This window comes from Mustela putorius, unplaced genomic scaffold, assembly GCF_011764305.1.
Source record: "Mustela putorius furo isolate JIRA1106 unplaced genomic scaffold, ASM1176430v1.1 tig00003858_pilon_pilon_pilon, whole genome shotgun sequence".
In the NCBI taxonomy this organism is placed as follows: domain Eukaryota; kingdom Metazoa; phylum Chordata; class Mammalia; order Carnivora; family Mustelidae; genus Mustela; species Mustela putorius.
This window is the reverse complement of record NW_025422010.1, coordinates 23,690,875-23,715,684: the sequence shown is the minus strand read 5'-3', so window position 1 is coordinate 23,715,684 and position 24,810 is coordinate 23,690,875. Positions and strand designations below refer to the sequence as shown.

The following is a 24,810-nucleotide window of genomic DNA, read 5'->3' as shown; positions in this document are numbered from 1 at the left end:
TTTGGGAAGGGGCCATCATGCTGGAGAACCATGCCCCATTCATGCTGAAGCCACCACTCTCCCTGTCCCCAACAGCCTTTTGGAATCCTGTGCTTCCTTCTATGTTCAGATTAAAAGTCTGCTGCCATTTGCATTGTGTTCAGTGAAATTCTCTTCCTCCCCTCAAACATAATTGTTGAGAGCTTTTGGCTTAGCCCATTGTTTTACTTGACTATTAGTTATTAAAGGCATTTCCTCCTAAATTTTAACTCCTAGACATCAGGGATCTTGCCATTTCCATCTCTGTAGTCACCATAGATGGTAAGACTGGGAATCATTTGGCTAAATTTTATTCAGTGCAGGCAATTAAACAAGAGCTGGAAATTTCCATTGGTCCTAAACTACAGTGTGTTTTTTGCAGACTACCCCCCAGAATTTCAGGCAGCTGTGCCGTCACTTTCCATGTGACCAGGTCACTCACATTCTATAGGCTTTTGTTTCCCTATGTGTAACGGTGGGAAACCATGGTACGAACAGGAAAAGGGGGGTAAAAAAAAGGACATGAAAGTTATTTGGATCATTCGACATGCTATCCAAATGAGGATATTAGATCACAAACATTCTGAACCCTGAACTCCTGACTTAGAAAGAGCAGTAATGAGAGAGCTGACGAGGAGCTTTGTTCAGAGTTTAGTGCTAAGCTCTCCTTTACCATGTGGATGGATAGATGGATTCACATACATATGCAACAAGTGAAGGTGGTAGTAATTACCCTTTGCTGTTGGATCTGTGGAAGTGGGTGCAATATCCACCTTTGCTTTTGTTTCCTTGTATTGAGAGCCATGGTATACACATTCTCATTGAAGCAGGATTATAACTGGTGGTTGAGATGCCTAGGCCACAGGTTTATGTTAATTTTTCCCAGTCCCCAGTTTTGAGAAGACTTAATATGCATATGAATGAACCCGGGCTCAACACTGGAACGTTGTTGACCTTGACCTTGTCCTTTACTACTGAAGAGCTAGTTGGAATTTCTTCCATTCCTTCTACAAGTCTTGAAGCTAGCTGGAATTACTTCACTCCTGCACGTTTTCAAATTCCAGCATTGTTTGTGAGGCTATGTGGTGCAGTTGAACACAGGCTTGAGGTGATCTGTAACATCTCACCTGTGGTTTCATGTTCTGGTGGCTAGCCCCCTTACTAGATTACAAACATCAAAACACTTTTGTTTGCTGCCCTGTATTTGCCTAGCTCTTGCTAAAATGCATGATATGTTACACCCTTCCCTATGCATTCAATGATTCATATCACTTATCTCTAGTTAAACCAGCTAATGAATGAAAAAGGGTCTCACATACCTTTTAATCATTAATTGGTCTGATTGAAAAAAATCAGCTCTAATCATTTGTTGGTAGTGGTGACATGGAAAAGGGGGAAAAAAGGGAAGAAAGTTGGAAAAATAAGGTAACTTTAATAATAAAGCCTATGAAAAGACCAAAATAAACCTGATGATCTTTTACCTGGACAGTTAGTTTTCCAAGTTGTCTTGCTTCTTTCCTGTTTCATTTTTTTTTTCTTTCTCCCCTACATTGTGTGATATTTCAAACATATGAACAAGGACTTGAAGCTTGTTGGAGGAATCACAAGACACAGGGGTCTTGTGAGTGAGGAGAAGAGGAAAGGAAGGTGAGAGGTTGCAGGGCCGAGGACTTTTGTTAAGGATTTTATTCTCTGTATGATAGGAAGCCTTTGGGTATGATCTAACATATTTTTAAAAGGCCACTGTAAGTATTATGAAGAGTGGAAGTGATAGACCAGCTAGAGGCTCTAGTCATGAGTCATCGATAATGGCTAATGGTAAGACAATAGCCATGGAGCTATTGTGGGGATATAGTTTGAAAGTAGAGCTGATAGGATCTTCAGATTGATCCACTGGGAATAAGGAGTCAAACTCAACAGCTAGACTTGCAGTCTGAGCATTTATTTGGGTGTGGGGTGACACTGTTCACCATGCTTCATTCTGGGGGGCAGGAGGGAACCAAGAGTTGGCTTTGACACCTGCTTAGTTTGAGTTGCCTTTTACATATCCAACTGGAGATGGCAAGTTGGATATAGGAGTTTAGATCTCAGGAGAACAAAGTTTATGGATACATCAATATTCATTTTTGTCCAGGTGGTTTTTAAAACCTTGGGGCGAGTTGAAATCACCTAGGGTGAGAATGTAGAGAAGTGAAGGTCCTAGCCTGATCCTTGAAGCATCTTCCAGAGAAGAAGGAAAGGGAAATGGGATCTGGGAAATCAAAATGGCCCATGAAGATAATTTCATTTGGTGCATTAGGTTCTGATGTCCTCCTCACACTCAAGTGCCTTTACCTCACAGAAGCTGCATTTTGGTTAACCCTGCTTGCCTCCTGTCCAGGTGACAATTCACATTAAGCTCACTTCTGATCTGTTGTGACATTCATCTTGTTTTTGAGCCTGCCTGGATTTTATCTCATTTTGTTTAAACTCTTTATACTTTATGATGGCTATGTATTTGGAACAAAGATACTGCACCAAAAACATGGACCCAGTGCCACACTGTTGCTCTCGGAATCTCCCTCACACCTTGCATTTCTCTTGGATCTTGGTTTTTATACCTGTCTTTTTTAAAAAATGAGGATTTTCTTTTAATGAAAAGTTCACATTTCGTACATCTTTCGTTATTACTGTTAGGTGTGTGTGTGTGTGTGTTTCTGTCATTGTCCCATTTATTTACATCTATTGTTTTACTTCACTTTCATGCCTCTGAAAGTCCGGTATCTAAAACATTTTAATGTTTTAAAAAATAGGGTTTTAATATATTATCCTAAAGCATTAGTATTGCTGAGGCTTTTAGGCAAAAGATATAATTCAGACTAGTCTGCCTATTGCATCTGCTTCTCAGGACAGGCTAAGGATATTGTTTTGGCCTAACTCGATTTATTATAGCTAATATATACAGATTGGCAAATGGTAAAGTTGGAAGCCAATAATAAGAGCACAGGATATTTGCCTTGACATCATCATGGTTAATGTAATGAAAATAATACATGCTCATGTATTTTCATGGGGTAAATTAAATGTGCAAGATCTTTTATCTCTATAAAATTCTAAAGCTATCTTGACCCTTCATAAGTATACCTAAGGGTTAGACTGTGAGTGCTATGGATTCATTTGGGGAGGGACTGGTACGAGGTATTGCTCCTGGACAGAACACTCATGCACCTACAATGTTTCTAGATAAGTTATACAGTGTGGAGTACACGTGAGATGGTCATAAAGTTACAATACATGCCAATTAATCCCATTTGGTTTGATATAATTAATGAGAATGGTGAAATAGAAACGTAATCATTTCTCCAAGAGGAAATGTCAACCCATTAATGAGGCTGAGGCTTATTAATGTCATTTGAAGCGGTAGATTTTTGCCCAGCTCTTCAGACTGCTGAGCTTGTGGGTTCCCTGAGGTAGATGATCATTTCAAGCTGCGACAGAGGGAGTGAACAGTTTGGGAGAGTATTTTTTGATTTATTTTTTGTTGGTTTGTTTGTTTTAAGCGACAGCATTTTGAAGGGAATCACAGTTTGGGACACATTAATAAACATTTAATAAGCATAAAATGTATTTGTAAATATAAATATATAAATGTATGTAAATAAATACAAGTTTAAAATGGGTATTACTCAACTAAAGTTGAGTATATATTTGTGTAAAATCTTAATTTCAAAGAGTCCTTTATTACCATTATATTAACGCTTTAAAAACATAGCCTTTTTTTAGGTTATATGTCATAGATTCCTTGCCTTATTTTCCTTGTGACTCTTTGTGACAGACCAGAGTGAGCTGAACTGCATCTAAGAAATGCTATCTGTATTGGTTGTTGAAGGAATACTTTCATGTTCCTGGAACAGCTTTCTAGGGTTTATAAAGGAATTCTTTAAAAAGTTAGACAGTGGGTTACTGAGATAATAGTAATAGGATAGACTGGGAGACTATGTTTTTGTTTTGTTTTGTTTTTTAAGAGTTTATTTGAGAGAGAGTGTGCACAGGTCAAGGGAGGAGCAGAGGGAGAGGGACAAGCAGACTCAGTGCTGAGTGTGGAGCCTGATGCGGGCCTTGATCCCACAACCCTGGGATTGTGACCTGAGCTGAAACCAAGAGCTGGATGCCCAACCGCCTGAGCTGCTTGGGTTCCACTGGGAGACCATGTTTTTTTCCAGATTATATGGTGAGGTTTCTCAAGAAACACATTAATTGAATTTTTATTAGAATTTGTTAATTGTTTTTCTACTTAAATTTTATTGCCAACTTAGGGGTTTTATGTAATTATTTCTGATAACTTGGATTTATGAAAAAAGTAGTAAATGATGAAATTTTTATGGGATCCTGCCTTTTTAAAATACTTAATACATATCATGTTGCTAGTTCAGAAAGTATAAGTAGCCTTTAGAAATAATATGTGTAACATCGTGTGGGTTTTGGTACGCTTTTGTTATATTTGTGTAGTTTGTATTCTGTAGAAACTTTACTTTTATACAGTTCTTTATAATGGCTGGGGAGCTGATACATCTTTCATGTGGATTGGCAGTAGTAATTGGGAATTTAGCTTTTAAACTTTGAATTATGTGTCTTTATGTTATACTTTCAAGAGCTATTTTAGTGATGCCTGGGTGGCTCAGTCAGTTAAGTGTCTTCCTTTAGCTCAGGTCATGATCCCAGGGATCAGGGTCCTGGGATCAAACCATGACTCAGACTCTCCCTGCTCAGGGGGAGCGTCTGCTTCTCCTTTCCCTCTGCTGTCTCCTTCCCTCTGCTTGTGCTCTCTCTCTCCCTCTCTCAAATAAATGAATAAAATCTCTTTGTTTAAAAAAGAGTTGTTTTAAATACATTGTTATTTCTTCATATGTGATCTTTTTCTCCTAATAGCCAGTAAAGGAATAAGTAGTATTCCTTATATTGTTTTACATGCTTAGGATAAAATCTTACCCTATTTGTTTTATAACTTTACTATCAGCAAATGGTTTTGGATTTAATAGTGCAATAGTTCAATGGATTTTAATTTCAGTTAATGTGATATCATGTAATACCATTAGGGTTAATTTGGTTAATGAACATTAGGTTCTGTGTACCTCATTCTTTTATTCAAGTTTCACAAAACATATAAATAACATCCTTTTGTTCCTTGCCACAGCAAGCCGGGCATTCTGGGGAAACATTGGCTCTTTCTGATTTCTGGGGCACAAAGAAAGGCCACTTTTTCGAAATTGATTTAGATATGCGACTAGTTTAGTTCTGCTTTTTCCTTTAGCAAGAACTTCTGTTTTCAGTAAAATTTATGATGAAATTCTGTTTTCTTTAAAAATTAGTAGAAACCCATCACAAAAATTAGGAATCAGAATTCCTTCTTTGTTGACATAAGTAGCCTGATAACTAAATTTAGAAGAACTAAATTGCATGAAATTTCAGAGACTGATAATCACATAGTTGGGAAAAGGAACTTCAACACAACCTGTGCTCTGTCAGAGTAATTTAATTAGAGGTAGTGATATTTCAATGTAATTTGTTAATGGGCACACTCTGCAGAAAAAAGGAGAGCCATTCTGCCTGAGCACTGATAATTTTATGTTAGGTGGAGTCTGTTAAAAAAAAAAAATGTTTTCATTGAATTTCATGCATAGAGATGCCTAGAGGAAGAATATCAATGAAGTGAAGAAAACCTTTAAATTTTTTGAGTTATTAGAATGCATGCAAAGGAAAATGCAATGATCTTACTGCTCTTCCAATAGTGGAATACATAAAATTACATGCATATCATTATTGGACTGCTGAAAACCCAAATTTCATATTTTAATGTCATAACCATTTTTCTATATCATTTCTGCTGCTTGTTTTGATTTTTTTCAATTTCATATCAAAGCTCTGTTCCTTCCTTTTATTTGTGGCAACTTGCATACAGATGTTAGTTAATATTACATGCCTTTACTTAGAAAGGAAATGAAATAACAGTTTCTCTGAGAGATTTCATAACATTTTAGAGAACATGATAATAAAACCTTTCTCTTTTGGTAGGGAACTACCAAGAGGTTCAGGAATAAGAGGTATTTTTGTGTTAATCTACACTAAGTTTGATTCCAATTTATTTTGTTTCATAGACAACTTCATTCTAGTTCTACTGCATTAAGAAGCTTTCAGGTCACTGCAAGTGAGGCTTTGTCAGACATGGTAGGCTTTCTCTTTCATGGGAAGTCCATTTTGGAACAGGTGACCTACTACCCCTCCCCGCCCTTCTCTCCAGAGAAGCTCCTTACAGAGTGGCTCACCCATCCTGGGGAATTGGGTATTGTATTATACATATTTAACACCTTTAATCATTGCCACTGCTGGGAAAGAGGGTATCAACTTTTAAATGCTTCTGCTGAGAAGTGATGTATGTCACTTCAGTCCCCAGATTTTATTGGCCAAAGCAAACCACATGGTCATACCTAAGGTCAAGGGAGATGAAGAGTATCCTCTCTTTGAATGTCCATGAAGAGGAGAAAAACTGAAAATATTGGTGATCAATTAGTAATGCCTATGGCAGACTTACTATTTTAGAAGTATGGCAAAATAAATCAGTGTTTCCCAACCACAAAGCCAAGAATAGAGTAACATTGTGTCACACATACACATGGTTGAACTTTTTTTATAATGTTCAAAAAGATGTGAAGGCACTTTTATAATAAAACAGTTCAGTAAGTTAACTCACAACACTTAACATTATATTTGAAAGCTCCTTTATGGCTTTCTCTAAAAACTTGCTGACAATTTTTATTACTTTTATTATTTTCTGTTTGGCTGAGTAAGACTTATGTAGACCTAAGTCTACACATAGCACTTCCCCAGATCTTTTCATTGAACAAGACCTCACTGGAGGAGCTGGAACAAAATGTCCCCTTCCCCACAGAATCTGGTTTTCTGGTCATTACTTTTGTATCTGTGTGCTTATCCTAAGTGAAGCTTTTATGCCAGTTTCCATTTAATTATCTTTTCCATTTCACTTGCTTATATTTTTACTCATAGTTTCCCCGGTTTGATTCTAAAATAGAAGGTATCTGTAAATTAACTTTTTATGTTTTTTTCAGGGGCCAATTTTGTTAATTTTCTCAGTGGCTTATTTCTTTTTCTCTCCCTCTTTTTCTTTTTTTGTATTTCTTCTTTTGCTGTTTTTCTTTCTTTATGTTAGATTTAAGGTTACAATTAGTCAAAGTCTTATTTTTGATGGAAATCAAGAATTTTTATGTGATTTTTAGAATTAATGTATATATATTATTTTAAATTTATATAGGTTTTTAGAATCAAATCTGCTAGAATAATTTTTTTCTGTATATAAAATTTACTATTTTATTAAAGAGGACTGTAGTTTCCAGAAATTGATTGTTTCAAAAATATTTTTTGGTTATCCATATATATGAGTATATTTTTGGACACTTTCTATACTTTTTAAAAGACGTGAATATAAATACTCCACATTCTAATTTAGATTACAGGATGTTTAGTTTTTGAAGTTTTTCATGTTTTTTTTTTTTTTTAAGATTTTATTTGAGAGAGAGAGCAAGAGTAGTGTAAGGAGGGACTGAGGGAGAAGAAGATGACTCCCAGCTGAACAGGGAACCCAACGAGGGTCTTGATCTCAGGACCCTGGGATCGTGACCTGAGCCTGAGGCAGATGCTTAACTGCCTGAGCCACCCAGGCATACTTCCTGTCTTTATTTTAAAGTATTTTAAAAATGCAAAAGACCATATCTATATATGTGTACACACACACACACACATAATGTATATTACATACTTTTTTGTATATCATATTATTTTATATAATTTCATAATATTACTTAGTACATTATTTATATTTGTTACATGTATATTATATATTATTTTACAAATAGGTTTCTGAAGTTATACATGCCAGAGTTTGTTTTTAGATGGCATTTTTACATATCTTTACTTTTCCAACCCAGTGGATAATTTGGGATGAAAGCTTGAAGGACTTCAGAGTCAAAAGAACCCATTCAAATACTTAAGGTATTAATTAGATAATATAATAATAATTCCCTAATAATTCCCCATAATTGGAATTCATGTGCTCTTATCCTTATTCTCACACTGGGTCTAAACATCTTAATATGAAATGATCACGTGAAGCCACATGCAGGACAAAATTTGTGGGCACTGTATCCCCAACCAGCCATTTTGGGCAGCAGAAATTTTGCACTTTCTTATACAGGAAGGAGAACATTTCCTCATGAGATTGAGTACAGCACTATATGATCAAGCTCTTAAAGTCATTTATAGCATTTCCTATTTGATGCTTTAAGCCACATGCAGAATCCCTGTTTTACCAGCCTATGTACCCATCATCAACACTTGGAGAAGTAGAAAATGAGCCACTTTTGAATACTACAGTTAGGAGGAGTGGTGATGGCACATCACATATAGTAGTGACAACATTAATCGAAAAGATTATTAAATCAAAAAAGTTACAGTTCCACGTCGATGACTTTAAGGAACTAAAAAATATATCAGTTAATAGCAGCAGCTAGACTCCCTGAAAAGCATTATTCTATTCTGGATTTAAAAAAGGCAAAACAATCTTCTGTTAATTATATATTCAAGGAGACAAATGAATATTTTATAGTAGCATGGTAAGCAAACAGGACACGAGGCTAATGCAGAGGCCCTAATGACATAAAGGTTAAAAAAGCTATAAATGGCATGAAGATGTAAAAACCAAGAGTTTAATCTGAGAACCTCATGATTCTGTTGGTTTTATTCATGTAAAAGCTCTTGTACATAGAAGATTGCTCATAAATCTTAAATCCACATAAACTGATATTATGAAAATAAATGGCTCCAGCTTTGTGCAAAGATAAGGGAATACCATATTTGCTGATATATAGCAAAGTGCACGAGCTGTCCAAAGGACACATTTTTTTTTCAGGAGTTTATTAGCTAATAGAAAAATGACTGTGTGTTCAAATGTTGTTCACTGTAGATTTGTTGAAGGAGAGTTATTCACTTGAGAAAATAGCTTACTTACCTGACATTTTGGAGCACCTGAATGAACTTAATTGAAAACTGCAAAACCCATGCAAAAAATATTACACACAGTCACAGAGTTTATGGATTTGAAGCAAAAATTCAACGCTGGAAAGAGGATTAAAATGATTCATTTGTGATATTTAGGTGGTGTTATATTTTTAAACCATAGAGAAAAATTATTAAGACTATTAGAGCAATACCTGTGTATTCTTGAAGTCATTATATCATTACTTTTAAATACTTAATATGACAAAATTTGAAAAGCTTTTGCATTTCCACAAGGAATGTCGGTGTTATATTTGTCAGTGCAAGAAAAGGAAGGACCGTGAAATTTAATAAATCCTCATGGTTCGTGCCAAGAAAGAACTTTCTGCCAGTTGGAGAAAAAGTGATGAATTCTTTGCTATCATTTGCTACAGCCAACTTTTGGGAGTAAAGCTTTCATTGGTGGTAATTATCAAGAATTTGATATCCAAATCATAAAACTTGTTACAAAAAAGGTATCTCACAAAAACAAGTTCAGATTTCGAGCATTAAAGAATTTTAAAGGATTTTGGAAGTTTATGTATGTTTAATAGTCCATATGTGTAACTAAATTTCTGTATTTCATTTTTCTTCTTATAATTATATGCCATAAAGAACATGTAATGACTTTTTCCACCAAGGTCCAAATGGACATTCCCATGCTACCTCTAGAAGATCCCACTATATAGGTACAGACAGAGTTGGTACACCCTGAAATGGCTACTAAAGGGGTTTCAGGAAGAGTCGTTCCCCGGATTGAAACTCAGGAAGGGCCTGGGGTGGCAAAAGAATATCTAAGCAGGTTTTTCATATCTGTAAGTAAACTTGCCACGTGGTAACCATTCTCCATTGGAATCTGTTAAGTAAAAACACAGCAAAATCCCTACTGTTGAGACAGCTCCTCCCTACCTTCCGCACTCACATTTAGATGTCAGGTTCATTAATTAATACTGCTCTTAATCTGTGGAAGGAGAACGTCTCTTGGCACTGTGAAACTATTTGTTGTCCCAACATGCTTCAAAAGTAACAATGAATGTGGGGAAAAAAACAATAATAAGGTGAAGACATATTTAGAAACAAAAATATTTTGCAGTGTTCTCTTACAATTGTATTCTACTTGAGCAAAAATTATAAGTCATAGGTGAGTATTTTGCACATTTTCATTCGTATGGTTTATGCAGCGCTATTAAGTGGTAATGCATTTAATATATAAGATCTGTGGTTTCCTGTTAATATTTTATAAAGATATTATGGCTTTATGGTTAAAATTAATTTGAGGTATAGCTTTAAGAGTCAAAAAGTACTTTAAAATAATTATTTCCCTGATGTTTAATTTTGTATTAACCATGTTAACAAAGTTTTATGTAGGCTGGAACACAGTAACTACATATTAAATAGCAAAACTATGCAATAGCTCTAATAATAAATTTCTTGTTTAATATTGTAATGTTTTCAGCCTCAGATATTTAATTGTGTATAGAGTTGTTTTAAAATTGAATAATCCCATGGATCAAGCCTGTTTTTTTAGTTTTCTAAGGAAATTTATTTCCTTCTCCTGTGTTACAAAATTCTGGAGTTTCTACTTTGAGTTAGGGGAGTATTTAAGTATTTAATGTTTTAATGTAAGGGAGATTATTCTGTTGGAAAAATATTTCAAGTTCCTTGGTTATTTTTAAAATAATAGAATTTCTGCTTTATTACACATGTCTAATAGGAAATTATGACTTTTGTGGAACACCAACTCAGCATCTCCATGCCAGAGGTATTTATGTCAAGTTATTGATTTAGTTATATTATATAGCTCCAAGTAGTATCCATTGGAGGCAATTCACTGGAACTCATGTTTGTGAGAGACTGAGGATATTGACAATTTTCCCTCTCAAATATCTAATAATATAGTAGATTATATCATCACCAGCAAGGAGGTTTTTCCTATTATTAACATCTTGCATAAGGGTGGCACGTTTGTTGCAGCCAATAATGATATGTTATGAATAACTAAAATCCATAGTTTATATTAGGACTCACTCTCTCTGCTGTGCTTTCCTCAAGTTTTGACAGATGCAGAATGCCACATATCCACCATTAAACTATCACATAGAATAGTTTCACTGCTTAAGAATGCATTTTAATTCAACATAAATTTATCATCTTTTCTTAAAAAGCCATATATTAAAAAATGATTAAACTGTTTCATGTTTTGGAGGATGAAAGTTGAAAATTGTGTGCATTGTGTTACTCAAAGTTCCTTACCTACTATTTATTAGGAAAATGTTTTAATAACAGGAACGCCTTGGTTCCAGTGAACTATGTATTCTAACAATAGTAACATGTCTATGATTGTTGCCTGCCTTCTTTTCCTCATCTTGAAATTTAAATTTTGAATCTAATTTTAATAATCAAGCCATGTCCCTTGGATGTCTCCTTCTTACTTACAAATGGCTTCTACCTACTCTCTCTCTTATTTTTAACCAGCTTTTTTATACACAAATTTTTATAGTCCTCCTGAAAACTCCTTTGAAATGTTATAAGTAAATTTAATTTATAAATTAAATTAGTGATTTAACTAAGATTCTGTAACAGCCATTTCCCACTATTTTTTTCATTAATATCTATGTTTCTGTAAAAAAAAAAAATCCTCTTGAATAAGTTTCAGTGGTTCTTTCTATGTTTCTGTAAAAAAAATCCTCTTGAATAAGTTTCAGTGGTTCTTTCAAGAAGAGAATTTTGTCAAATTTGAGAAAATATTCTTAGTTGCATCTAAGTTGTAAGTGAAACAAGATAATAGGCAATAAACACCAACCAGTGGTTAATAATTGGAATCTACACATTATCCATTGTGTTAGACTACAAAGGAGGTGGTTTAAACAACAGAAATGATTTTCTCGCAGCTCTGAAGGTCTAAGTTCAAGACCAGGATGACAGCACATTGGACTTCTCTCAAGACCTGTCTTTGCTTACCGATGGCTTCCTTCTTGCTGTGTCCTCACATGGTCTTTCCTCTGTGTTCGTGCATGTCTGTGTCCAAATTTCCTCACCTTGATGAGGACACTAGTCTTATTGGATGAGGGCCGACTCATTTGAGCTTAGTAAATCTTAATTACCACTTTAAATACCAGTATGTCCAGGGGCGCCTGGGTGGCTCAGTGGGTTAAGCCACTGCCTTTGGCTCAGGTCATGATCTCAGGGTGCTGGGATCAAGTCCCGCATCGGGCTCTCTGCTCAGCAGGTAGCCTGCTTCCCTCTCTCTCTCTGTCTGCCTGCCTCTCTGTCTACTTGTGATCTCTCTCTGTCAAATAAATAAATAAAATCTTTAAAAAAATAAATAAATAAAGACCAGCATGTCCAATTACAGTCATAGTCAAAGGTACTGGGAGTCTGTGCTCCAACAGAGGAATTTTGAAGAGCACAGTTCAGTTTGGAACACCCATTGAAATTAGTAAGCCTCTTAATTTGTGTGACTTGAAAATAGTGAAATGTGGTTTTCACGGACGAAGCATGTCACCATGAACCAGGCACTCTACACGCATTAACTCACAACCACAGGATGAAGTCAGGACTATGCTTTCACCGAGGAGGATTTTTTTCAGTTGGCAATGGACTTTTTTTCAGTCAAGGTGTTGACTCTAATGGTTGAATGTACAAAGGGAATTATGTAATAAAAAACACTTCTTTAAACCTGAATACTCCCCCAAAGTGTTGCTTATTTTAGCATTTGAGCAAATGCGGATTAACATTTGTTTAAAAAACCCAGAAGAATTTAATAATAGATATGTTAAACCAATTCATAGTAGTCATAGGTGAGGAGCAGGGGTGACTGAAAACTTACTGACTTTAAAAAATTGACCTTTATGCAATTTCCTTCAGAGAGTTTCCCCAGTGTCAGACTCTCTGAAGTCAACCACTTCTCATTCATAGGATGTTCCATGATCCTTTATAGGAAAGACACGGTTTGGGTTTGTTTTTTTTTTTTCCTTCTTTGCAAATGCATTTTTCTTTAAAGGCCTTCTTTCCCTTTCCTGCACCATTCTGACACCTGAATTCAAATAGGTAACTGAGTACCAAATTAACAGAATCCACAGGCACTGGAACACTAACCATGAATTTCCCCTTCTTCCCTCCGCCCACCTGCACCTCCCCTGCTGGGGCCCAGCTACTCCCCTTTATGGGGACATGTAGGGTACACCCCAACTTAAAGACTTCTTTATAATAATGCTCTTTACTCTGGTACTTTTGGAGATCTAAATGTGACATTATTCTCTTCACGAGCTTTTATCGAACTTCTTTGTCTTTTCTGTTTACTAAAGGTTTAGGTTTCAATAACTTAGGAGTCATGAGTTCAGTTGGATTATTTTTTGCTTTGGTAGGAGAATCTCTAAAGTCAAGCAGCCATGGGCATGGAATTTTCTTTCCATGGCATGGCTCTCTGAATTTTCTTTCCCCATTTCTAGAACAGAAATAATGATTTCCACTTCAGGAAGTTATTGCTAAGGCTTACATAGATAAGCTAATCTTCGGTATCTTGTTCAATGCCTGGCATGCAACAAATATTAATTCATTATCTTTCACTCTCAAAAGCCTAATACAAAGCCAATGACTTAAAGATCCTGGGTTTTTTGTTGTGATTGCTGAACACAACAAATTGCCATAGCAGGCTGGACATACTTCTGTGTTTCCTGCCTATTTTCAAGTTTTTTTAAAAGTTGTAAGGTATTACCTATACAACTGGTCTGTGAAAATTTAATGAGCATTTATACTGTCTCTGTCACTGCGAGGTGTCCTAGGAAGCAGAAGAACTAAGACTCACTGTCAGGAAGCCAAAATAAGTTTACAGTCTACTTAGAGAAGATCTAGTCACGCGAAACCATTAATAAGTAGACATTAGTTCTTATAATCATTATTCTAATAAAAATAAGTGCTTCTGTGGACAGGAAATGTAAAAACAAATAAGAGTTAAAGTTAAATTAGATTAGATTAGATTAAAATTTAAAAATGTGAAGCCTTCACAAATGAGGCATTGGCTGCTATCTTCTAAAGATCGTGTAGGTGGACCGTTTGCCCAAACGACGGCCTGGCTGTGGAGCTGTGGAGCTGTGGAATGGAGAATGGGGGTGGAGGGACTTTCCAGAGAAGGTGGTGAGCATGGGATATGGGCTGCAGGGAGATGGGAGAATGACCGAGAAATCTGATTGGGTAGAATATGTTTTAGAAGATGACGTACAAAAAACCCAAAGAGACCAAGTGACCAAAAGTGGAAAGAACATTGTATACCAGATGAAAAAAGATGTATAATATTGTGGATAGTAACTGAGAAGAAGAACTGATTGAGCAACAAATGCTTAGTCTAGGAGAAGATGCTCAGAGAGCTGGAACAGGGAGAAAACCTCTGGGAGGCTGATGCAGCGATCTAGGTGGGAATTGATGAGGCCCATTCTAGAGTCGTGCAAAGGGACAAAAACGTGCAGAAGGTCTGATCTAGGTTTTATGTTTTTAAGTTCACAAATACCGTTTTTTTCTTTGATATAAAAAGGTGTTTTTATACAGAAAGATGATACGAGTCTTTTGCTTTTTCAGCAGGGTTCCCCGAAATCGATTTTACTTTAAATTTTGTCTTTAATAAAAGATTAGCCATAGATGGCATTGTTCTGTAAAAAAGATTACGCATTTTTTACTTTTTAATCACATGGCAAGTAAGATGGGGTAAATAAGTATCTTTTGGGATACTTCTACTCCAAAGACAAATATTTTGGCATAACATAATATATTGTGAGATATAACTTGTATTTTCGTTTTTACATGTTTGAAAAATGAAGAATGATCTATGTCCCACATAAATCATATTCAGTAGTTGAAGTATTTTATTACTGTTATCAAGGATCTTATGGTTACTAAGGGAAATAAGCACACATGTTATTTGGCTGTGATCTTGTGCACATCACAGTGAATTTATATTAATGTAAACAAAAGAACTCATCAATTCATATGTGGAGTGGGAGTTTGAAAAAATTTACTTAGATACTTGAAAAATGCAAAAACTGGTATATGATTCTATTTTGTAATGTGTACCTGTTAATTGCTTTCCAAAATATATCCTGTGTAATTGTGGTTAGGGCATAACAACACATATTTCTAGAAATTTAAAAAAAATGGTTTTTCTTTGATTTCTTTATGCTATGCCCAGAGAAATTTTCCTCATAAAGAATGATTAAGGGTTTCAAAGGAAATCATCTTCTTTAGAGAATATTTTTATTATCTTATAATTTTACTCTGGCTTGAATATGTTTAGTCCTACATTTATAAGCATGTGGTTTAACTTTCGTGTTGTTACCCAATGGGAAATAAGCTAATTGACATTGCTTTTAAGAAAGCATTAATTTTTTTTCAATTTTAATTCATTACATGTAAGATAAAGATAAGATACTGAAATTTTTTTGATTTTCTATTCTTAAGACATAGATATTTTTAGTTAAACTTTATTTTGAGATAAATCTTTATTTTTATTAATCTGAAAATTTACAAATTGTTACTCCTTCATAGAACTATTATAAGTACTATGAGGACTAGAAATTGCAAATTATTCCCCTTTTAATTACTACTACAGTCTTGTAATTCTAGAGTGTAGTGGGCATTAATAGAAGTTATTGCTTTCTTCCTTTGAGAATTTATTCAAAAAGTATAAATTAAGACTATGTGCCAGGAAATATGGAAAGTATTCAAGATAGCTAAGAGAATTGTCCCTGACGTTCATCTCACCATGAATGTCAGGAATGGCTATAAAACTGTGGCAGTGGGTTCAGATGGCTCCATGAGGAAAGAGAACAAGGGATAGTTCCACCTTCAGGGACTCGAGCGAGGACCGGAAGGATGAGTGGGAGCGTCTAAGGGAGCAGCAGGTAATCTCAGGGAGAGGCACGGCAGAAAAAGCAGGTGTAGCCAAGAGCTATAAGATCCAGCGGAACGTGAAGGGAGGGGTAAGGCTTTGGAACTAAGGAGATTCTGGGGAACAACTCAGATCCATAATCTGGTATTCTCTAGTATAAGAATCTCTTTAATAATGTAAAACTAAAATTTTTGTGTTTTATGCTTACCGTGTTTTATCCTTTAACCCACGTGGGTTTCAGACTTAGATGTTTCTGCATTTATATTATCACCAGACTCTCATGTTTGTTTTCTCTTACAGTGAAGTTCAGCAACTGCAATGGGAAACGGAAAGTCCAGTATGAAAGCAGTGAGCCAGCAGATTTTAAGGTGGATGAAGACGGCATGGTGTATGCCGTGAGAAGCTTTCCCCTCTCCTCTGAGCATGCCAAGTTCCTGATATATGCCCAAGATAAAGAGACTCAGGAAAAGTGGCAAGTAGCAGTAAAATTGAGCCTCAAGCCTACCTTCCCGGAGGATTCAGTGAAGGTAGAGTATCCAAACATGGCTTTGGAGTTACCTTTAAAAATTAGATTCATACAGTTGGGACTAAATAGATGCTTTGCTTTATGTCACATTGGCCAGTATTTGAATTTTTATCAACTTCAGCCACTTCAAATAGTATTTTGTTGTTGTTGTAATTTTAATCTTACAAGATACTTAGACTAGATGTATATGTAAGCTATCTGAAATTGTGTTTGAAATGGCTGTTTATACTTCGAGATTTATAACTTAATTTAAATTAGGAGTTGTTTGTTTTAAATTTCTTTGAAGCTTTACAAGCTCTTAAATGTAACCCTCAAATAAACAATTCTTTGCAAGATGTCACTAGTCAAGTCTATTAAATGGGAAGTATGGATATACTGTAGCATTTCTAGTGTAGAGTATTGGGTTTTGTTCTTGTCCCTTAATAATCAAATTGGGGAGTATGAATTATTTATATAACTGACATAACTTTAAGGAATGATATACTCCCTCTGGTGGAAGCTGCTATGAACCAGGATAAAAGAAAGAGACACACTTCCCACAAAGTACAGTTTGATTAAATTCAGCAAACATTTACTGAGCACTTATTTCGTATAAATCACTATATTAGGAATTTTTAATAATGTGCAATAATTTCTTCAGTAAAGTTATGATAACACTGTTAGTTTCTGAATATTCTAGTTCATGTTAATTTGAAACAAATACGAGGAGGCACCACAATCATTTATTTTTGAAGTCTGTAATTTCATGAAGTATAACTATTACACTTTGTAGATTATTGTACTGTGGGAAGTAAGAATACACACATTCGCTTTGGCTATTTAGTGTTAAGTGTAACATACACACCCATAATCAAATATGTATAAGTGTATTAGTGGAAAAGATATCATTTTTCTCTTGCCCCAGTGTTAGACTTTTATCATGTAAAATGTAATTTATTAATCTATTAACTGTTAAGGGAAATCCTGTCATCTGGGGAATACAGAGTAAGAAACTGGTAACTAATTGAGTGAAAAGATGCTTTTGTTGTTGATGATTTGCTGTGTTCCAGCAAACTAGCTTGGATATTTGCACTGAAGCAGCAAGGGCTAATGGCTAAAATGTCTACAGATATAAGGAGAAACAGAAGAAAATGTTGACATCCAGCAGAGATTAATACCCAATGTGCAAAGTGGGTCATCTACAGCATCCATCATGGCTGACATAGGTTTAGAATAATTACAGCATTAATTCTGTGGGATTTAATAGGGTCATAAATATTTGAGACATGCCTTAGCAGTATGTATTAAACTTCTCTTGGAATTCAAATTATATTTTAGCACATCAAGATCTAAATTTAATGTACAGTAGCACATTACCTGAACTGTGGTTTAAACTAATGAGAGATATATAAAAGGATACCATTAAATTTTGCTCAATATTAACTCCTATCCAAGGTGGTTTATAGAAACTACTAATAGTTTACGCAGCTGTGCCACATAATAAATTGTTTGGAATTCAATTCTTCAATGATCAGTATAACCCCCAAATTTTACGGTGTTTTCTATTATTTTAATAGGGGATGAGGACAGGGCCTCCAGGCGTATTTTCTTGTTCATAACTGAACCCTGTTCTGTCAGGTATGCATTGATACTGCTGTCTTTCAGAAAATGTTTTTCCTAGTACTCAGCAATGTCTTGTATTTTAATGCAAAGGAATCACAAGAAATTGAAGAAATAGTATTCCCAAGACAAGTGAGTAAGCACAATGGCCACCTACAAAGGCAGAAGAGAGACTGGGTTATCCCTCCAATCAACTTGCCAGAAAACTCCAGGGGACCTTTTCCTCAAGAGCTTGTCAGGGTAGGCTGGCACAGTTTTTAGTATCTCCATGGCACGCGTCAAGTGTATGTTAGAAATGCTTTTGTCTCTTGTATCACAAGACAGATTTTACCACATATATTAAAAATTTATTTTTTGATATAGGTGAAATGTCCATAGTGTTGTGCAGAGCCTTTTTTTTTTTAATTATTATCTCAGATTCTGTATAGGTAGAGCTTTCTGTGGGTCCCATCCACCACGGACAGTGAAGTTTGTTGAGCGTGTGCATATGTACTTCCCATATACATCCACAACCAGACCATACCCTTTCTCACTACGCAAACACACACACACACACACACACACACACACACACACACCCTTCCTTCACTTCCCCATCTGACAGCTGTGCTCTCCATGATGCTCTTTGCCCTCTACAGATAGCTTTTGAGCCAAAGAAGAAATAAAGGGGCAATCATTGCTAAAAATGCCAGCACCAGGTGCATTTGAGAGTTTTTTAAAAGAAAAAAGGAAGTGACCTCTGCTACCATTAACAGAATCCGTGGGATTGTGCAAAACCATAGGCTTTTATAAATCTGAGAAGTAATTTTTTTCAGTTACTCCAAATGTATGCCATCAGATGTGGAGAAAAAAAAAATCACAGATTTGTGTACATGTTTGGTAAAATTAGCAATCCATTGTTTTATTGCAAAAGGAAAAAGGACAAAGTTATTGTGTATTTATTTATTTGAATCTAGATGTTTGTGTACACGATTAATTTAGCATTCCAAAACATACTTACTGAAAGTTGTATTCTTTATAAGTCATTTTTATATTGCATATTTTATTTTAATGCACATTATAATTCAATTTAACAATGAACAACATGGCCCCCAAATAAAGGCGCTTTTTCCCCCCCTACTTTAATGGACAATGAGTAAAAAGAGAATTTTGCCTTACAAGAAAACTAATAAACCAGATTCTGTTACTGGGTGAAGTGTATTTACCTAATACATAAAGATCTATTATTATCACCTGCAAAAGTATTGCCAATTGGCCCTCTCCTTGAGCTGTTCTTCTTTCTTTTCTGTAGCCTTTTCCTATGATTTCTCACCTATAAACTGATTTTTCTGGGGAATTGTTATATTTGGGGGGAAAGGCAGTGAGCCTAGAGTGGATGTAATTTTTGAGAGCAAAAAATAAATGTATTATAAAATGATTTCTTATGTGTTTTGTTATTAATAAAGAATTTGGAGTAATAGATACCACCTTAAAATAACATGGAGAGCTTTGGTTGCAGTGAGTAATGTCAGTAAGACACAAGTGCAGAAATCTGACTTCTGAGCTCAACCATAATATTAGAATTCTCATGTAAGTTTGTTTCACACAATGGCCTAGGCAGTTATTCTCCTAACTGAATCAAAAAGGTAAACAGGTTTTATTTCAATTCAATTGGACACCTGTTCCTGTGTTAAATATTCTAACCTACAATCTCCCTGGATAGAATTTGATGCAGTTTAAAAACTGACACTCCTTAATTTTGACTTTTTGGCCCTGCTCCTAGTGATTGCTCTTTTAGACATCAGTGTTGTTCCGAGTCTTTCTGGTGATAGGTGACATCTCTTTTTGAAGCTTATGACAGAGAAGCAAGGATGAGAAACAGGACTGGTTTTCTGGGAAGAGATGCTGTAAGTTTGTAACTGAAAAAGGGCATGAGGTGTGGCCTGTTCTGTCTCTGATAATGAGCTCACTTAGTCTCTCATTTAATATGATTGTCTTCTTGATCCTCAGATCAGGTCGGACAGAGATAAAAACCTCTCACTACGGTATAGCGTAACTGGGCCCGGAGCTGATCAGCCTCCAACCGGTATCTTCATTATCAACCCCATCTCAGGTCAGCTGTCCGTGACCAAGCCTCTGGATCGTGAGCTGATAGCCCGGTTTCATGTAAGATTTCAGCCTGCTGATAATCTGTTGTATCAATACCCTTCTAACTGTGTAGTTTAATATTCGCTTCTTATATGGGTCTTAGAGCTTTGATACTCACAAGTTTAATACCAAAAATAGGCTTTTCAATTTGTTGTAATGATTTCATGGTTTTTATAGAATTGATGAATGTTTAGGGTAAAAAAACAAAACCAAACAAAACAAAAACAGTGCCAAAGAAGAAAGTGAGATTGCCTAAAATCTCCTCACCCTTTACATGTTGGTGTGGCTAAGGATTTAGAGGAACAAATGTACATGAAGGAAGTCAAAGAGTCAAAGATTATTGCCTGTGAATTATAGAGATCACAACACTTTTAATGACTGCATAGTATTCCATAAAACGTGTCGGCTATTATTTAATGATAATTTCTTACAATTTTAGTAGACATCTATGTTTCTCATCTTTACCTATTCTTCATGGTCTGATTGTTACCATGAAATAGTCTCAGCAAATGGATATTTTATTTGTTGGCTGTATTCCTTCCAGAAAGGTCTGCCATTTAGATGCTCCCAACCAGAAATTGAGATTTCCCTTTCTCTCATAACCCGGCCAACACATGGTTTCATCAATCTGCCAATCTGAGCAATCTATTCTTAGATATATTCTTAGATATATTGTCTTATTATATTTCTTATGTTCATTTTTACACTCTTCATTTTTCTGTTTTATTCATTTTCTTATTGAGTTATCACTTTTGTATATAATTATCATGTTCATATTTTTAAAAATACGTATATATTTGAAACTGATTTTTCCAATTTAAAAATATTAATTGAAGTGAGTGTTTTAAAACTCAAGAATTGCCTAATATTAATCAAATTCCAGGAGGCATTTTTCTTTTCTTTTTTTCTTAGCCAGGCTTACACATTTCCTGGAACAAGATTTCAACAATTTTTTCATGAGTTTAATATAGAAACCTAAGTTGGTCTTTATTACTTCTCCAATTTCTGCATGAATAACTAAAATTTGCAATGAAATTATCATTTTTTAGACAGAATATATGCACATTATAAAAACTTCCAAATAATGCAGTACTAATGAGAAAGTAAAATGATTTGTAATGTCAATACATAAAACCAACCTGTTTTTTCCTTTTTTTTTTTAAACAATTTGGTAATAGGTTGTAAGATGCTTTTCTTTGCATAGATTCATAAATGTATTCTTTGAAATTGGCATCATTCTCTGAAACCAGCTTTTGTCACTTTTGCAATCAAAAGATTTAGCATCTTTCCATGTCAGTAAATAGTTATTTATTTATAGCATCATTTTTGATTGCTTCAAATGATTTTGTTGAATGAATGTAATATAATTTTAACTAATTACTTATGGGTAGATATTTGGGTAATTTGTTTTTTTTATTTTACTTTGCAACTATAAATAATGTGGCAATGAACTTTTTTTCTGTACATTTGCCCATTATATCCTTGGAATAAATTTCTAAAATTGGAATTATTTTAATAAATATAGTGAAGTTATTCTCTGGAATGGTTGTATTATGTTGCATTGCCTGCCCACTGTATAGGAGATATATTTTCTCCATTCTATTATCTATTCCAGGCATTATTTACTTACCAAATTATCATTGGCAAAGAAACTATCTCAATGCTTTAAGTTGCCTAATCTGAATATCTAATCAAAGTGAATTCCCTATTCCTGCTCTCTGTTGAATTTTGATTTTCTGGAGGGGGTGGGAGGGGGGGAGAGGGAGAGAGAGAATCCCAAGCAAGTTCCATGTCCAGTGTGGAGTCCAACACAGGGCTCAGTCTCACAAACCTGAGATGATGACCTGAACTTAAATCGAGTGGGATGCTTAGCCAACTGAGCCACCCAGGAGCCCCTCTCTGTTGAATTTTCTTTGGGAATTGTTTACCCTTTATACTTACTATGAAGCACCTCTTATCTATTTGGGATGTTAATGTTTAGTTTGTCATATATTTTCCTCTTTTGTTGTTTGTTTTTCAACTTTGTTAATAATATCTACCCTGCTATAGTTCTTGCACTGTAAAATTAATTGTTTTTCAATTTTATCATAAAGTCTAGTTTTAGAGTTGTTCTAATCTCCCCAATTTTATCTGTTGTACTTATTTATTTATTTTGGCGTCTATATTTTTAACCTCCGTGAAGTGTATTTTACTAAAAGGAGAGCAGTGTCTAGAGGTACTTTGTTTTTGCTTTATAGATAGCCAGTTGCCTCATGTAATGAATTAGTATTCCCAGTAGTTTATCACTGATACTTAGTCATTCAAAACTTTTTTGTGTGTTTGTTTTTAGACTCTTACACTGCACAATAACATATTTGTTGAATTTTTGCACTTATAAAAACTTCTTAAGTTATTGAAGTTTTGAAAATTGTTAAATTATTGATATTGTGGTAGAGCAAGACTCCTATAGATCTAAATATATGAATAAGCATAGGAGAAATTTTAAAATGTTTTTAAGGGGTGCTTGGCTGGCTCAGTGGGTAGAGCATGTGACTCTTGATCCCATGGTTGTGAGTTCAAGCCCCATATTGGATGTAGAGCTTAAACAAGTAAAATGAGAGTTGTTCTTTAAAATGGGAGGGTGGTGCCTGGCTAGCTCAGTCTTTAGAGCATCTGAATATTGATTGGGGGGTTATGAGTTTGAGCCTCACAGTAGGTGTAAAAATAAAGAAAATTTTTTTAAACTCTTGAGTACTACTTGAGTACTACTCAACGTTCCCTTTTCCCAAAGGACTTGATTGTTTCATCAACCATTTCATCAACCAGGTTTTTTTTTTTTTTAATCCTTCAGGAACACTTAATGCTAGTGCTTTTTATATTGTTCTAAACTATAAAGAAAGAAGTAAAACTTCCAAACCTTTCATAAAGACAAATTGTCATTAATACAGAAACTTTATAAAAATAGCACATGATAGACCAGTCTCTAATTAGTGTCTCAGATTTATGAATATAAAGAATATCAATATAAAATTCTAGATAATTCTTCCTGTGTGAAGCTCATTATCTGAACTCCTGTGGTTAAAATGAGAAATAACTATTTTCAGGTCAGTTTCGGGGTAAACTCTTGCGCTGCAGAGTCTTAACGCCAGGACAGAGAGAACAACACTCATAATAGAATCAATTATAGAATTGCAAGGATGTTTCAGTGTAAAGATCTATTAATATGTGATATATTAAATAAGTGGAGAAAAAGGATTATTTTAGAGCTGTTGAAAGGCAATAATAAAAATTTGCATTGTCTCATATTAGATAACCTCTAAACTTTTTTTTTAAAAAAGGGGATATATTGATGCTTCTTTAACTTGATGAACCATGCCCGACAGAATCCAACAGCTAGCATCATACTTAGAAAAACCACAGAAGCATCCCATTAAAAAGAAGCAATTCAACGGAACACTACACAGCTACTGAAAAAAATGTAATGGATCTCTATGCACTGGATTTAAAGATTTTGAGACTATTCTACCAAGAGTAGCTGAGTGACTATTTATTTAAAAAGAAAAAAAAAGATAAAATTCTTAGAATACCATAAAACTCCCTAGAATACCATAAAACTCAAGCTTGGGAGAGGAACAATTATCTTACATACTCACACACTTTTAATGTTTATGAGTGACTTGTACAATTTAAAAGACCCCACCTAGTGTCAAAATTCCCTATGCACACTTAATTCTAAATTCTCCTCTGTTCTAATAATCTCTACGACTACTCTGTGCCCAGTACATTTTTAATTATCCTGACTCATATGTACAGATTTAGCAAAAGGATTTGGGAACTGGACATAACTGGCTTTGGATATGGACTCTGTCAAGAGACAGAGCAAAGTTACTTGGATTTTCTAAAGCTCAGTTTCTTCACCTTCAAGCCCCTATCATTTCTGCCTCTTTCTTTTGTATAAGGATCAAACCAGTTGAAATCCATAAACCTGAGCAGAATGCCTAGCAAATACTAAGTGTTAGCTCTTACTGCTATATCTATCCTAATCACATGAAGTTTGGCAAACTTTTTTTTTTTTTGAAGGTTTTATTTATTTTGGTGGGATGGGGTGCAGAGGGGGAGAGAGAGAATCTGAAGTAGACTCCATGACCGGAGGGGAATCTGACACGGGGCTTGATCCCAGGACCCTGTGATCATGACCTGAGCCAAAGTCAAGAGACAGACACTTAACAGACTGAGCCACCTAGGTGCCCCTGGCTAACTTAAATTTTGATGGGGAGAGTAGCTTTTTCTTCAGTTTCTCTGTTTGCTCTCGTTATTTTCATAGCATGGTGATTGTATATTTTACCTTCTCATGTGAGACATACATTAGTAAATAGTTCTGTTTTCTAATTATTTTTGCAGTTGAGGGCACATGCAGTGGATATTAATGGAAATCAAGTGGAGAACCCTATTGACATTGTCATCAATGTTATTGATATGAACGATAACAGACCAGAGTTCTTACACCAGGTTTGGAATGGGACAGTTCCTGAGGGGTCAAAGCCTGGTGAGTTTAAACATAATAATTTAAAGATTCAAGAAATGTCATGTAAGTCAG

General features: G+C 35.1%; 1 protein-coding gene across 1 annotated transcript in view; it reads left to right on the top strand.

Annotated features, from left to right (window-relative positions):
- Positions 1–24,810, top strand: part of CDH2 (cadherin 2) — a 212,161-nt gene that overhangs the window by 132,871 nt on the left and 54,480 nt on the right. The window contains exons 3-6 of the mRNA XM_004742872.3: positions 16,283–16,509; positions 18,201–18,347; positions 20,097–20,252; positions 24,615–24,759. Of these exons, the coding sequence (XP_004742929.1) occupies positions 16,283–16,509; positions 18,201–18,347; positions 20,097–20,252; positions 24,615–24,759 (675 nt within the window). The remainder of the gene's footprint in view (positions 1–16,282; positions 16,510–18,200; positions 18,348–20,096; positions 20,253–24,614; positions 24,760–24,810) is intronic.